The sequence below is a fragment of the Mobula hypostoma genome, chromosome 10 (genome assembly GCF_963921235.1).
Source record: "Mobula hypostoma chromosome 10, sMobHyp1.1, whole genome shotgun sequence".
Taxonomy (NCBI): domain Eukaryota; kingdom Metazoa; phylum Chordata; class Chondrichthyes; order Myliobatiformes; family Myliobatidae; genus Mobula; species Mobula hypostoma.
Window position 1 is genome coordinate 94,738,670 of NC_086106.1, and position 14,334 is coordinate 94,753,003.

Consider the following 14,334-nt stretch of genomic DNA (forward strand, 5'->3'; position numbering starts at 1 on the left):
TTCCATTCACCTTAAAATTGTGCTTTCATTTATTGGCCATTTCTGCCCTGGGGAAAAGTTGGTGGCTGTTCACTATCTATTCCTTTTAAACACCTCATCCTCATTTGACATGGTCCCTAATCCAGGCAACATCCAGGTAAATCTCATCCTTGGTGAAAAGCCTCTTTATCATTGACTGTGGCACCATTGATCCTTTTGTTTTCTAAGTGTGAACTTGTATGTACATCTAAGGCTTTAATTAAATAATTTCAGTATGCTGTAAACCCCAACCTCTAGGAAAGATCATTGACCTCCGATCTGTGAACTTCCCATTAGCTGCTCGATGCTAAATTTTCCTGCCATTGATGCTTTAATGTCACTAACTACTACCAACTTCTCTTTTATTGCACCTTTTTATTATAAACGTCCAAGAGTATTATCGAATACTTGACAAGCTTTCAGAATCTGGAACAAGTAACCGACCTCCAGGTTCAAAAACTTTAAAAGTTTATCTTGTGGGAGGAGAGGTTTATGACCTTTGCAGCTGAAACTTGATAGTCCGTGGTCAAATAACTCAGGAATAATTGGCATTTCAAATTTGAACTTGCCCATTGTTTTGAAATTTAACTTCTGAAATCTTTGCTTTGTTAATGGAAGAAAATGATTGCATTATCACCTTTGACCTAGTTACAAATCTTACTGATTGAAATAGTTAAAGTGTTTTGCACAGTGAGTAGTTCATGAACAGTCACGAGATGGTGCTCCAGTTAAATACTATTGGATCACAAAATAAACCAATCCATGCATATATTAACACTCAATGAGAAAGAAAAGCAGCATAACTTGTCTTGGTTGTGATGCTCATGGGTTCCTCTGCATCCATTTCTGCTTTATAGAACTCTAAACCGCATGCGCGATTTCAACATGGTGAGTATTCCTTCAATACTTCAACGATTCTTCTGTAGTACAGACTAGGCCATTTCTTAAATGTCAGTACAGTTCTTCACCCCCTCTTCACTTTTTCTACCCCCCGCCCCCCCCCCCCCCAAGCACACAACCTAGCTCCTTTATTTAGTGTTTGGTCAATTGCCTCTGACGATGACCCTCACAAAAAGATGCCCATGTGTATAAATAGTCTTTATACTTGGGATAGCTACCAGGCTGGTGTATTTATTTACATTAATTTTTTACCAAGATTTGCCACTCCCCATCTGGGACTCCTGGAGAATTGTGGGATCTTGTATAACTTTTTATGGTTAGTGCAGGAACTAAATTTAATGGCAATGCTTCAAATGATGAACTTGGGGGGGGGGGGAAGAGTGTGAAATGAGTCTGTCATTGGAAACGGTATCATTGTGAATGGTGTCCTTTTATTCAAAATGGTACCTCCAGATCACCTGTGGTCATCTTGGTTCTCTACAGGAATTGAAAGACTGATTTGAATGATCACAGACGGATGTGGGGTTTTTTTTTTGGAGGGGGAAGGGGTTAATTTGTTAAGCATTTTCTAACTGCTTGAGTTTTTTAAAAAATGTTTGTTTGCACTTTGTTTTTGAGGACAACATCCACATTGAAGAATCTGCTCGGCTCCTGGTGGAAAACATTATTAATGCGGAAAGTGATGCACCTCCTGCAGATCCTGAAATCATTTCATCACAACAGCTCTCACAGAGTAACAACACTGGCTGCTCTGCTTGCACAAAATAAAGCTGGGTCTCTGCCGTGGGGGAGGGCAGGGGTTGGTGGAGAAATGATGGACTTCAGAGAATTCGATGTAGAGCTTCCATGGATGAGCAGCTTACTCGGTGAGGCACTGGAGAGTGACCACTGCACATTGTTAGTGCCTTGTACCAGCTACAAGAACATTTGGGTTGGTCTTTTTTACCTCCATAAGCAAGTCTATATTGATCATATCCCCATTCTGTTAATGTCATCTGGACCACCTAATTGATGCCTCAGCTAAATGTTTTTTTCCCTGCTTGATTGGGATTGACAGTAACACCAGATCATAAGATGGAAGGCAGTATGAGATTTTGTTTTCAAAATGGATCTAGACACTTTACCGATTCAGGGTTCTGGGTACTGATTTTATTGGAAGAAAATCTACTCTAAATGATCTGCACTTCCCTTTGATCCTTTTTCCCCTCTTGCCCTCCTCCCCAGTCTACCAGATCTATTCTTGTGACCTGTATATTGCTGCTGCTTTTTTTTTGGCTGCCTACCTTTTCCCCTTGAGTAAGTTTCAGTGTTAGAACTACCTCTGGCACTCCTGCACTATTAGAAAGGAAACTATTTCAGTTTCCCATCCACTTATCCTAATTATTTGCAAATGAAGTACTCTTGCCATCATTGTGAATCTGAGCTATGGTCATTCAGCTTCACATGTTGATTGCGTCTTGGTTTTTATACACCACTTCTATAGTATCGTGTTGCTTTTTCAGTCGTGTGCAATAAGAGGTGGTTTTTGGAAAGTAAGAAGTCTGTTTTTTCTTTCCCAAAGTTTTTCTGAAAGTATCTACTCCTCTGCCAGATTCGCATTTTTGTGCTGTGGCCAAACTGCAGCTTTCCTATTTTTGTTAGCTTGTGATCAATTGACGTTTCAGAAACAGTACATACACTTGTATTATGTCCTTCGCCTGCATCCCAGTTTGTTCTTGCCCACGAAGTGGAAGAGCGTGGTGAACAGCAATGGCCATCCAGTGCAATTTTGCAGAGGATGTTCGAGTCCGTACTGATGACGCTCAAATAGAACTTGAAGTCTAGTGGTTATGAATTCACACACAATAGTGAAAACTAAACATTGATTTTCTTTATGGTTCACTGGTCCTGCTGCTTCTCTGCACACTTTAATAATTGGTTGTGTTTAAGTAGAATCACTATTCTATTTAATATAGATGAGGGTCTAGACAAGTGTTCCTGCTTTTTTTTTTGCAGTCACTCCTTCCCACTCTTCACTGTCAAGGTAACTGCTGGTATCGAATTGCATGTGAAAGGTCCTATTTCTCCACCGAGCTGTCGTTGGCATATCCTAACTTGGATAATTTGGGACTTTGTAATGTCTCTGTATTTTGTTATCTACCACATTCTCCTGATTTGATATTTCAGGAAACTGTATGAGTACAATTTATTTATTAATAAACTTGCTCTGGTTAAACCTGTAGAGTTGGTTCCACTTCTGATGTGCTAAGCATTAGTTTTAATTTTCAATACATCAACAAATGCAAGTTTAAGGTGCAGGAGCACTGGACTGGCAACCAGCTCAAAGCAGTACATCATCGTCATTATAGGCTGGGTCCAAAGCAGTGCAGTCCTGTTAAAAATTAAGAATGCTGTTGGGCATTTAAACAATGAACAGGAAGATATGGCACTGCTCATATTCTCAGGCCTGAGTGCAGAACTCGACTCTACAGATTTTGCAACAATCTTTAATTAGAAGAGCTGTGTTTTTTTTTTCCATTTTTAGTCTTGTGATCCCAACCATCTCAAGCAGACAACTAATTTCATTCAATGATGTCAGGAATGAGCAATACATTGGCCACAGCAAGAACACCAGGATTTGGCCTTGCTCTAAACATTACAAAGAAATGCAAAAAATAAAACCTGCTGGAGCAATGAGGCAGCAGCTTGACTAGTTGTGTCGCGTGCTGCCTTTGATTAATGTTTCATAATGAACAATTCCATACTCAAGGCCTGAGGTAATGTTTGTCAGCTATTAGCATTCATAGCTCTTTTGAGTTATGGCATTGGCTGAACTTGCACCAGCCTGGCTGGAGGAAATTGTTATTAACCAACATTGTAAAACATCTTTTCAGTGACTCTGCTAATGCTGAGCTCTGCTGGCCCTGTTGCAAACCATTTGGGAGTAAAGCAACACACAGAAGCTGCTGAAAGAACTCAACAGAAAAGGCAGCATCTTTGGCAGGGAGGGTGGGGATTATAGCCAATGTTTGGGCCGAGATCCTTTAGCAGGACTTGGTAGCCTATTTCATGGGTAGACTGTCACTTATTAAAATTAATTCCCCTTCAACTGATGCATCATAGCTGAATGTATACAAATGAAGTCATCTTTGGGAGCTCCTACCACTTCTCTTTCATCCCTGGGGGCCTAGGAATGTGACCATTCCTGTAATATAGGATATTACAGTATATGTGTAGCCAATATTTTTTCCTCCCTTCACTCAATTAGTATCGATGTCCATTAGGGCTGGTCATCTGCTCTAATCTTGCTATTGACTCTGTGTCAAATTTTGTCAATCCCTTGAATTACTTTAGGACATTCCTGTGTCTAAAATTATCTATAATCAAGTTGGTTTTGGAGCAGATTTTGGTCTTTTGCCCTGTCATTTCTATTTCTAGTGTGGTGACAAAGTTCATGTAGAATTTAGCTGTAATTCATTGGGGAGTTTTTTTTCCCCTCTACTTCAAAAAAAATATTGTTCTATAATCATAAGATGCAAGATAAAAGGCTTCTGTTAAAACTTTCACATTTCCTGTAGTATAATATTATCAGTGCCTTGTGACTACTATAGTTGACTCTTAGCCAATCCAAGATATGGAGGCTGCTTTCTAGCAATGCTGCCATCCTGACTGATCTTAAACTGTTGAAACTATTTTAACTAATAGAAAAAAAACAATATTTTTGTTGCCAAATGTGCGTTTAACTCTAGAAATGTGCAAGAATATCCTCTCTCAATATCTTCAAGCACATAACAGCCCAGTCATTTCTGGATTGCTGCCTGTGCCAAGCACCAGGGAGGGTAGAAACAGGATGATCTGGCCGATTAATGCGTGGCTGAGAAGCTGGTGCAGGGGAAGGGTTCTTGAATCATTGGGATCTCTTCTGGGGGAGGTATGACCTGTACAAAAGGGATGGGTTGCATCTGAACCCGAGGGGGACCAATATTCTCGCGGGCAGGTTTGTTGGAGCTGTTGGGGAGGGTTTAAATTAATTTGGCAGGGGGGTGGGAACTGGAGTGAAGGGACTTCAGGATAGGACAAATGGTAAAAAAAGGAAAATTGGCATGCTGTCAGTCAGGAAGGGCAGGCAAATAATGGGACAAAATTGCAGCCAGCAGGGTGAGTAACAGTGCATTAGGGATGCAGAATGAAAAAGGGGAGCAAATACAGCACTTAGTGTTGTATCTCAATGTGTGGAGTATTTAAAAAAAAAAATAAGGTGGATGATCTTGTGCATTTACAGATTGTCAAGTATGATGTGGCCATCACTGAATCATAGCTGAAGGATGGTTCAGGTTGGGAGCTGATTACACATGGTATTGGAGGGTTAGGAAGGTGGGTGGGGGTAGGGGGCATGGTAAAGAATGGCATCAAATCAGTAGAAAGATGTGACATAGGATTGGAAGATGTTGAATCCTTGTGGGTTGAGTTCAGAAACTGCAAGGGTGGAAGGTCCCTCTGGCAGTTGTATACTGGCCTCCCAACAGTAGCTGGAATGCGGACCACAAATTACAATGGAATAGAGAGAAAGTGTGTCAAAAGGGCAACATTATGATGGTCATGGAAATTTCAACATGCAGGTCAATTGGGGAAAATCAAGTTGGTAATGGATTTCAAGAGTGAGTTTGTTGAATACCTGCCAGACTGCTTTCAGAGCAGTTTGCCATTGAGCCTACTCTGGGATCAGTTATACTTGACTGGTGTTATGTAAATAACTGGAGCTTAAGGTAAAAGAACCCTTAGGAGGCAGTGATCACAATATGATTGAGTTCAACTTGAATTTTGATAGGGAGAAAGTAAAGTCTGATATAGCAGTATTTCAGTGGAGTAAAGGAAATTACCGTGGGTTGAGAGAAGAGTTGACCAAAGTAAATTGGAAAGAGATGCTGGCAGGGATGATAGCAGAGCAGCAATGGTGTGAGTTTCTGGGGAAAAAATGAGGAAGGTGTAGGATAGGTGTGTTCCAAAAATGAAGAAATACTCAAATGGCAAAATAGTACAACCATGGCTGACAAGGGAAGTCAAAGCTAATGTAAAATCCAAAGAGGGGGCATACAACAAAGCAAAAAATAGTGGGAAGTTCAGAGAATTGAGAAGCTTTCGAAAACTGAAAGAGCAAGTAAAAGAATCATTAGGAGGGAAAAGATGAAATATGAAAAAAAACCTAGCAAATAATATTAAAGTGGACCGTAAAAGATTTTACAAGTAAGTAAGTAAGTAAATAAATAAATAAATGTGTGGAGTGGGCTGCCGGCGATGGTGGTGGAGATGGATACGATAGGGTCTTTTAAGAGACTCCTGGATAGGTACGTGGAGCTCAGAAAAATAGAGGGCTATGGGTAACCCTAGGCAATTTCTAAGGTAAGGACATATTTGGTACAGCTTTGTGGTCCGAAGGGTCTGTATTGTGCTGTAGGTTTTCTATGTTTCTATTATTAGGACTATAGTGGATATAGGACTGCTAGAAAATGAGGCCAGAGAAATATTAATGGGAGACAAGGAGATGAACTAAATGAGTATTTTGCATCAGTCTTCACTGAAGACACTAGTTGAAGGGTGTGAAGGAAAAGAAGTGAACGCAGTTACTATTACAAGGGGAAAATGGGTCATAAAGCTGAAAGACCTAAAGGTACACAAGTCACCCGGACCAGATGAACAGCACCCTAGGGTTATGAAAGAGGCAGCAGTAGAGATTGTGGAAGCATTTGTAATCTTTCAAAAATCATTAGACTGTGGCATGCTGCAATGGGACTGGGAAATTGCAAATGTCATTCCACTCTTTAAGAAAGGAAGAAGGCAGCAGAAAGGAAATTATAGACCAATTAGCCTGACCTCAGTGGTTGGGAAGATATTAGAGTCAATTGTTAAGAATGAGGTTATGGAGGCACAGGACAAGATAGGACAAAGTCAGCATGGTCTTCTTGAGGGAAAATCTTGCCTGCCGAACCTGTTGGAATTCTTTGAGGAGATTACAAATAGAATAGATAGAGGATGCAGTGGATATTGTATATTTGGACTTTCAGAAGGTCTTTGACAAGGTGCCGCACATGATGTTGCTTACCAAGTTAAGAGTCTGTGGTATTACAGGAGAGTTACTGGCATGGTTAGAGCTCTGTCTGATTGCTAGGAGGCAGTGAGTGGAAATAAAAGGATTCTTTTCTTGTTGGCTGCCAGTGACAAGTGTTCTGCAGGGGTTGGTGTTGGGACTGCTTTTTATGCTGTATATCAATGATTTAGATAATGGAATAGATGGCTTTGTTGCCAAGTTTGCTGATGATACAAAGGTTGGTGGAGGGGCAGGTAGTGTTGCGGAAACCGGTAGGCTGCAGAAGGACTTGGACGGATTAGAGGAATGGGCAAGGGAGTAGCTGTGCAAACTATTTTTTAAATAGAGCATAAAGGTCACCACCTATCCAGCCTCTCCTTATCATTCAAACCTTCCAGTCCCAATAACATTCTCGCCATATCCTTCCTACAGGGGCGATCAGAACTGAGCTCAGTACTCCAAGTGTTATTTTGCCAATGACTTGCACAGTTGCAAAATTATGTCCCAACTGAATAAGGCAAGTGTGCCAAATGTCGCCTTTGCCACCCTGGCTACCTATGTTGCCACTGTCATGGAGCTGTGTACCCATGCCCTGGGGTCTCTGTCCCAAACACTCCACAGGGCTCTGCCATTTGCTGTGCAAGCCCTGCCTTGCTTTAACTTGCCAAAATGTCGCACCTCACAGTTGTCTTGTAATTCACAGGCTTGACCTTGCAGCCCTTCCTAAATAAAGATGCAATATTGGTCATCTTCTGGAAACTCACCTGTAGCTAAAGAGGATGGAAAGCCCCTTGCACTTTCTTCTCCTTCTTCCTGCAATACACTTGATCAGGTCCTGGAGATTTATCCACATGATTCTGCTTTAAGACTGCCACCACCCTCCTTGTTAACATAGAAAACCTACAGCACAATACAGGTCCTTTGGCCCACAAAGCTGTGCCGAACATGTACTTACCTTAGAAATTACCTAGGTTTACCCATAGCCCTCTATTTTTTTAAGCTCCGTGTACCTGTCCAGGAGTCTCTTAAAAGACTCTATTGTATCTGCTTCTGCTTCCACCACAGTCGCCAGCAGCCCATTCTACGCACTCACCACTCTCTGCGTTTTTCTAAAAAAAAGACTTAACCCTGACATCTCCTCTGTACCTACTTCTAAGCACCTTAAAACTGTGCCCTCGTGCTAGCCATTTCAGCCCTGGGAAAAGCCTCTGACTATCCACACGATGAATGCCTCTCATTATCTTGTACGCCCTTATCAAGTCAGGTCTCATCCTCTGTCGCTCCAAGGAGAAAAGGCCGAGTTCACTCAACCTATTCTCATAAGGCATGCTGCCCAATCCAGGCAACATCCTTGTAGATCTCCTCTGCACCCTTTCTATGGTTTCCACATCCTTCCTATAGTGAGGCAACCAGAACTGAGCACAGTACTCTAAGTGGGATCTGACCAGGGTCCTATATAGCTGCAATATTACCTCTCAGCTCCTAAACTCAATCCCACAATTGATGAAGGCCAATGCACCGTATGCCTTCTTAACCACAGAGTCAACTTGTGCAGCAGCTTTGAGTGTCCTATGGACTCGGACCTCTGATCCTCCACACTACCAAGAGTCTTACCATTGATACTATATTCTGCCATCATATTTGACCTACCAAAATGAACCACCTCACACTTATCTGGGTTGAACGCCATCTGCCACTTCTCAACCCAGTTTTGCATCCTATTGATGTCCTGCTATAACCTCTGACAGCCCTCCTCATTATCCACAAAACCCCAACCTTTGTGTCATCAGCAGATTTACTAACCCATCCCTCCACTACCTCATCCAGGTCGTTTATAAAAATCACGAAGAGTAGGGGTCCCAGACCAGATCTCTGAGGCACACCACTGGTGACTGACCTCCGTGCAGAATATGACCCATCTACAACCACTCTTTACCTTCTGTGGGCAAGCCAATCTGGATCCACAAAGCAATGTCCTCTTGGATCCCATGCCTCCTTACTTTCTCAATAAGCCTGGCATGAGGTACTTTGTCAAATGCCTTGCATCCATATACACTACATCTACTGCTCTACCTTCATCAATGTGTTTAGTCACATCCTCAAAAAATTCAATCAGGCTCGTAAGGCATGACCTGCCTTTGACAAAGCCTTGCTGACTATTCCTAATCATATTATGCTTCTCTGAATGTTCATAAATCCTGCCTCTCAGGATCTTCTCCATCAACTTACCAACCACTGAAGTAAGACTCACTGGTCTATAGTTTCCTGGGCTATCTCTACTCCCTTTCTTGTATAATGGAACAACATCCGCAACCCTCCAATCCTCTGGAAGCTCTCCCGTCCCCATTGATGATGCAAAGATCATCGCCAGAGGCTCAGCAATCTCCTCCCTCGCTTCCCACAGTAGCCTGTTGTCGGTATGTTATAATATACCTTTATTTATTTTCCTGAATTCCTTACTTTCCATGACCGTCTCACAGTAAATATAGATTAGAAATATTCATTTGTTACCCTGCTCATCCTCTGTTGTGCCAGACAGATATTTTGGGCAACAAACTTCCAAATTCGTCAGCACATTGTGAAAATGATTAGCTTAAGCTTACAAAGCTTGCCTAGAATTGAAAAGATGGTTTGGGGATATACATGAAACGAGTTGAGCAGTTAACACTCTGCTAATGTAAATGCACAGGCTAAAAATGATACCAACTTCAGGTGAAAGCTGAGTTTCTTTGATAGAACAGGAATGTTTGTGAATATCTGGATGCAGAAATTTCTTTCTGTTTATTGATGGAATGAAGAAAGGTATGGGAGTAACTCGGGTTGCAAATATTTTCAATGTGACAATTTTATTACAACAATGTCATTTAATCTGTAGATATCCCTGGCAAATACGTGGATAATGGTTTAATTTACAGTGTTTCTTTAGCACGGTGATACTCTGCAATTCAGTGGCATAGAATGTAAGGATGCGTGTTAGCATATGGTTCCTTCCACAGGAAACATGTCGACTTGGTGCATGGCATCGCAGCTCTCCATCATCCTCCAAAGATTCCTTGGCGGCGGAAATCAGTCATGCCTGTGGCTCTGATGAGGTTTTGTATACTAGAATTCATGACTTTGTTTGTCAACACCTCTGGAAGATCCTGTTGAAAATCCTATTGGACGTGCAATGTGATTCAACAAACATATCATGATCAGACGCATACATTAGGATTGTATCAACATCTGCAGCTCCCATAATCTTGTTATCAGTAACACTAGGCATTGGATTGTGATATGTCCTGGTACCAAGGCTGTAAGGAGGGATTTGAATGTCAAGGAGCTATATTTTCTAATGCCAAGCCCTGGTGGGGGATTAGATAATATTTCTGAAAATTTTGTCATGCCTTCTGAGATTTTAATGTGTTTCTGTCCTTGAATCACTTTGTACTTATAAAGGGGGTTTAAATTGAATTTCTGGGAGCATTGTCAAGGATTGAGCAACAGCAGAACTACTTTGGAACTTGGTAAATTATCACAATAACCCTGAGACTGGAAAAGTCCTTTTTTTGGGATGGAGAAACATGATGAGCACAATTTGTACCCTCCTTTTTCAGAAGAGTTTTACACCAAAATGTTGTATTTGCAACTTATATTTTATCCAGTACCTCTTCTCATCCAAAGCCATACCTTCAGAGCTGATTACTTTACATTCAGTACATAAGCTAAGATCATGAGGGGTAATATAGGAAATTTACTCCAATTTTGTATGAATGTCTTTTAGCATTAGTTTCTAATGACATTTCTCTTCGGGATTTTAATCAAGGAAGTGGTACCATCAGTTCTTAATAAAGGGATTCGCTTTAAATTACTTTGTACAACACTGTTTATTCAGGAAATCTAATGTTTGTCACTTGCACTTGGGAACAATAGTTTTTTCATTGGATAAGATGAAAGAGTTAAAAAACATGACTGTTCACTCAAAGTATTAAAGCTGTAAAATGGGGAAATACATCAGACAGTGTAAGTTCAAAGGACATATCATAGTTGACCAAATGCAGTTCTGGAAGAAAACTTGTACTCATCCTGGTGTAGATTGATTTAAAAAATGAGACCTACTTGGGCCTAATAACTCGTATATTCCTAGGCTAGTATAGAAGCATAGAGGGCAGCATGGTAGCATAGCTGTTAATGCTAATACAGCACCAGCTACTCGAGTTCAATTCTGCCACTGTCTGTAAGGAGTTCATACATTCTCCCCGTAACCATGTGGGTTTCCTCCCATATTGCAAAAACATATAGGTTAGGATTAGTAAGTTGTGGGCTTGATATGTTAGCACTAGAGGTATCATGGCACATGCTAGCTTCCCCCAGCACATCTTCGATCTTTTGGTGTGTTGGTCGTTGAGACAAATAACATATTTCACAGTAGGTTTTGATGTTTCAATGAACATGTGACAAAGTGAATCTTTAAATGTACACTATGATCATTCTTTATGCTGACAATTTACACATATTCTTGAATCTTGGTCATAGTCACCATGCTCTCCCATATCTCTATCCTGGACTTATTAACAATTGATTGTTAGCTTCAGTACTTTATAATTATACATTTTCTGGATAAGAACTGAAATAAGTATCAAACAAAGCTTTCCAAGTACTAAGTTAGTCAATTTGTAGTTCTGGGCTGCATTCTCAGCAGACGACTAAGAATGGTGTGCATAAATGGCCAGGGAAGTACGGACACGGTAAGTCAAAATCCCCTTGCCAATGTGTTGGTACTCAGATTTTTATAGGCAGCTTACGGACTGATTCCATCCCTGGGTCTTTGTGTTGGGATGAACTGAGCAGAAATACTTTCCTTACCCACAAGGAATGCTCTGAAGAAATTTGCCTTCTCCGCAGAGCTAATCTTACTTCAGTATCAGTCACAAATTAGAAAGCAGGTTAACTCTCTGGCCAGCACCATTACAATATTTAATAGCATCCTTGGATTTGATTAATTTTCCATTTCAGTGGTGGGGAAGGGTGGGCTGAGTGCTTATATTTTTGAAGTATTTACATCTGTCCAGAATGTGAGATCTTGTTTGTTGTGCTAACAATTAACCAGGATTTTAATAAGCCTCATTCTGCCTGGAAAATCAATAGAAATTTTCTTATTACTAACGAAGTTCAAGGCAATGAAAATCAAAAGTTATGGAAAAAATGCACAGTAGAAAGAATGCTAAACTTGTGCAATAATCTGCTGTTCTAGATCAGAACTTGTTTCGATAATTTTGAATATCAATTGCTTGTTTTGATGATTTTGAATCCTAGAGTTCAGTCTACATTTTGTGTACAATTCCTGGTTCATTTTTGTATTGATGGGTTTCTTTTGACTTTAAAGAAATACAAATTCACATGCTGCTCTTCCATGATCAAAGCTGTTACCACCCTTTAATGAAAGCTGTATTTACAATATTTACTTTCCAAAGTTTCTGTTCCAGAGAAAAACTGGAATGTTAAAAGGAAGCTTCTTCAAGATACAGATTTGCACACCATTTCAACAAAATGACCTCTACAACATGAAGCTGAAGGAAAACCAAGTTATTGATCGAGTCAGTTTAGCTTATAATTGAATTTTTATCTTGCAACTTGCAACACCTTTGAGGCATTATTATCTTTTAGTTTCTAGACAACAGTAGCAAACTAGAAAGCACTTCGTCACAGAAAGAATATGAAGGTATACAAACAAAATGTTAAATAATTCAATCAGTTCTGTGAAAATTACCAAGCATCACAGTACATGCTGAGTAAAATTTTGGAGAAGTGATTTTTTTTCCCCTTTAGTCTAGGTTTAATATTTGGAGCAAGTTTGGAATTGCTCAGCTGCTTCATTTAAATCTCAAACAAAACAGTTTTAACAACTTCATGGCAAATCAAGTGAAAAGCAGGCCAAATGGTTGAAGAAAATATACTTTAATTAGCAATATTTCTAAATTAGCTGAGGTGTTCCATAGTGTTGAAAGTAAGTGATTAAGCTATCACCCATCTCTACAATGAATTTTCTATTTCTCTTAAGTGGAGGTTGTTAAATGGGAATAGGTTTCAGGTGAGCAAGGTCATGTGATCCTAACCATAAAACATAGGAGCGGAGTTAGGCCGTTTGGCCCATTGAGCCTGCTCCGCCATTCAATCGTGGCTGATCCTTCTTTCCTCTCCTCCGCCCCACTCCCAGTCCTTCTCCCCATAACCTTTGACGTCGTGTCCAATCAAGAACCTGTCGAGCTCTGCCTTAAATACATCCAACAACCTGGGCTCTACAGCTGCCTTTGGTAATAAATGCCACAATTTCAACCCCCTCTGGCTAAACAAATTTCTCTGCAGCTCTGTTTTGAATGGATGCCCCTCTATCCTGAGGCTGTGCCCTGTTGTCTTGGTCATCCCCACCCTGGGAAACATCCTCTCCACATCTACTCTCTCAGCTTTTCAAAATTTGAAAGGTTTCAATGCGATTCTCCCCCTCCATCCTTCTAAGTTCCAGTGAGTACAGACCCAGAGTCATCAAATGTTCGTTGTATGATAATCCTTTCATTCCCAGAATCATCCTTGTGAACCTCTTCTGAACCCTCTTCAATGCCTGCAGATCACTTCTTAGATGAGGAGCCCAATACTGTTCACAATACTCAAGGTGAGGTCTCACCAGTGCCTTATGAAGCCTCAGCATCACATCCCTCACTACTCTTTTCTAGAAACCATAGAAACCATAGAAAAACTACGCCACAGAAACAGGCCTTTTGGCCCTTCTTAGCTGTGCCGAACCATTTTCTGCCAAGTCCCACTGACCTGCACACGGACCATATCCCTCCATACACCTCCCATCCATATATCTGTCCAATTTATTCTTAAATGTTTAAAAAGAACCTGCATTTACCACCTCGTCTGGCAGTTCGTTCCACACTCCCACCACTCTCTGTGTGAAGAAGCCCCCCCCAATGTTCCCCTTAAACTTTTCCCCCCTCACCCTTAACCCATGTCCTCTGGTTTTTTTCTCCCCTTGCCTCTGTGGAAAAAGCCTGCTTGCACTCACTCTATCTATACCCATCATAATTTTATACACCTCTATCAAATCTCCCCTCAGTCTTCTACGCTCCAGGGAATAAAGTCCTAACCTATTCAACCTTTCTCTGTAACTGAGTTTCTCAAGTCCCGGCAACATCCTTGTAAACCTTCTCTGCACTCTTTCAACCTTATTAATATCCTTCTTGTAATTTGGTGATCAAAACTGAACACAATGCTCCAGATTCAGCCTCACCAATGCCTTATACAACCTCACCATAACATTCCAGCTCTTATACGCAATACTTTGATTAATAAAGGCCAATGTACCAAAA

The 14,334-nt window shown here is 40.8% G+C and overlaps 1 protein-coding gene across 1 annotated transcript in view; it reads left to right on the forward strand.

Annotated features, from left to right (window-relative positions):
* Window positions 1–3,132, forward strand: part of LOC134353046 (ras-related protein Rab-38-like) — a 39,578-nt gene extending 36,446 nt beyond the window's left edge. Inside the window, exon 3 of the mRNA XM_063060875.1 lies at window positions 1,537–3,132. Within this exon, the coding sequence (XP_062916945.1) occupies window positions 1,537–1,686 (150 nt within the window). The 3' untranslated portion in view covers window positions 1,687–3,132. The remainder of the gene's footprint in view (window positions 1–1,536) is intronic.
* Window positions 3,133–14,334: the final 11,202 nt, after the last annotated feature.